At 52.9% G+C, this 1536-nt stretch overlaps 1 protein-coding gene across 1 annotated transcript; it reads right to left on the bottom strand.

Annotated features, from left to right (window-relative positions):
* Positions 1–210: 210 nt before the first annotated feature.
* Positions 211–1136, bottom strand: H257_19241 (hypothetical protein; the record flags this gene model as incomplete). The annotated part of the gene is made up of 2 exons (XM_009848388.1): positions 211–830; positions 875–1136. 2 exons carry the CDS (start codon positions 1134–1136, stop codon positions 211–213), a joined length of 882 nt encoding a protein of 293 aa, XP_009846690.1.
* Between the last annotated feature and the right edge of the window lie 400 nt (positions 1137–1536).

Genomic DNA, 1536 nt, shown 5'->3' with positions numbered 1-1536 from the left:
GTGCTGTGTGTATTTATGTCAACGTCGTTGTTGATGTTGACTCTTCTGCATGTACCTGTAGATGGCCATCCACATACGGCAATGCGCGAAATGAAGGTGAAACGATGGCAAGGTCCATGCAAATTGTACAGCAAACTTTACGGTGTGTCCACTATTGTTGTGTTGGATGGGTTTCGATATATATTATATGATGAACGAGAACGCTGTAGACTATGAATGATCTAAAACGACTTGGGTGTGCAGTGGCGCTGGATCAGTTGTCAGGCCTGCTATGCGAAGCTGAAGGTAGTGCCCGATTCGGGACTTCAACGCGCCGTCCCGATGTAACTTTTGCAGCACCTTTAGGACGGCGCTTGAGCCAGTCGAACGACAGCCTTGTTCGCGAAGAAAGGCCAACAGCGCCGACTCAGCCGCGGAGCCGATCGAGACAACGTCGTCGAGGTACGTTGAACTCCCTTCTTCCATTACGAATCCCTTCGGCAAGAAAAGCCTCATATACGCAACTAGGTGCCGCGCATTGTATCGCTTCTGCTTTGAAGCGTCAGCATTTGCGTAGAGCCTTGGTTCGCCACCATACCATTCGAACCACGTTGTTCGTAACGCCGTGGCAGACGCCTGTCGTTGCCGCTTCACGGTAGGCTCGCCATTGCCGTTCTCGAGAACTTGCGGCTTCTTAACCGCATGGCCATCCACCTTTGCCTCTAGACCTTGGAGCCGCTCCTCTTGACGCCGTCCAGCTTGCATGAATTGGTCAAGGAGGGTGGCTTGGTGGCGAATGAGTCTTTGCTCGGCAGTCTCAGGTATGGGTCTCGCGTTTTGTTCAAGTGGCTCTAATGCTGTCGGCGTCGGCGGTCCTGCCATCAGATGTGCGGACCAAGCCAGAAGATCCATCTCGCTGCAGCCAGCAAGTCCAGCGCATGCCGAAGAACAGGAAGGGCCTGCGCGTTGAGCTTCTTCAAACTCGGGTAGTTGAGCAGAAGGTAAGCTGTCAACGTATCGATAACGGGCGTGTTCAAGTTGCACGTAGAGATTGCAAGGCCTCGGGAAGCAACGACCAGATTGGCTTGAACTTTGCGAACCATGCCTTGCGTGTGGGCGTCGAATGAGTCGAGGGTAAGAACCATTACAGGCTCCATTGTGCTCCAACCGCTGAGGTACTTGGCGACTTTGTGGTCTTCACTTGACGTGTCGAAAATGTAGTTAAAACCATTGTTGGTGGCCGAGATGTTTCACGCCCCGCGATCGAAGGTCCACCGTGCCGTTAATTGCTCCGATCCGTTCGCGTGTTGTGCACCCCCGCGTCGAAACGAGTGAGACGATAACCTTTGGTCCACACCCACCGCCGCCGAAATACGTCCAAGGATACGATTGACATGACTGTGTATGGTACGTACGCTCTTCGAACCTTGGGCCTTATCGTCAAAGTAGATTGCACTTGGGTTGTCCAAGACGTCCAGCAATGGTGTGGTTAGTCCGAGCTCATGTTTGACTGAGCTTGCTTGACTAGGCAGGTTGTCGACGATGTTTGGCACAAGC

Source organism: Aphanomyces astaci, assembly GCF_000520075.1.
Source record: "Aphanomyces astaci strain APO3 unplaced genomic scaffold supercont1.429, whole genome shotgun sequence".
Taxonomy (NCBI): Eukaryota; Oomycota; class Saprolegniomycetes; order Saprolegniales; family Verrucalvaceae; genus Aphanomyces; species Aphanomyces astaci.
Note: the sequence above shows the minus strand (reverse complement) of the source record. Positions and strands in the feature narration are given on the sequence as shown.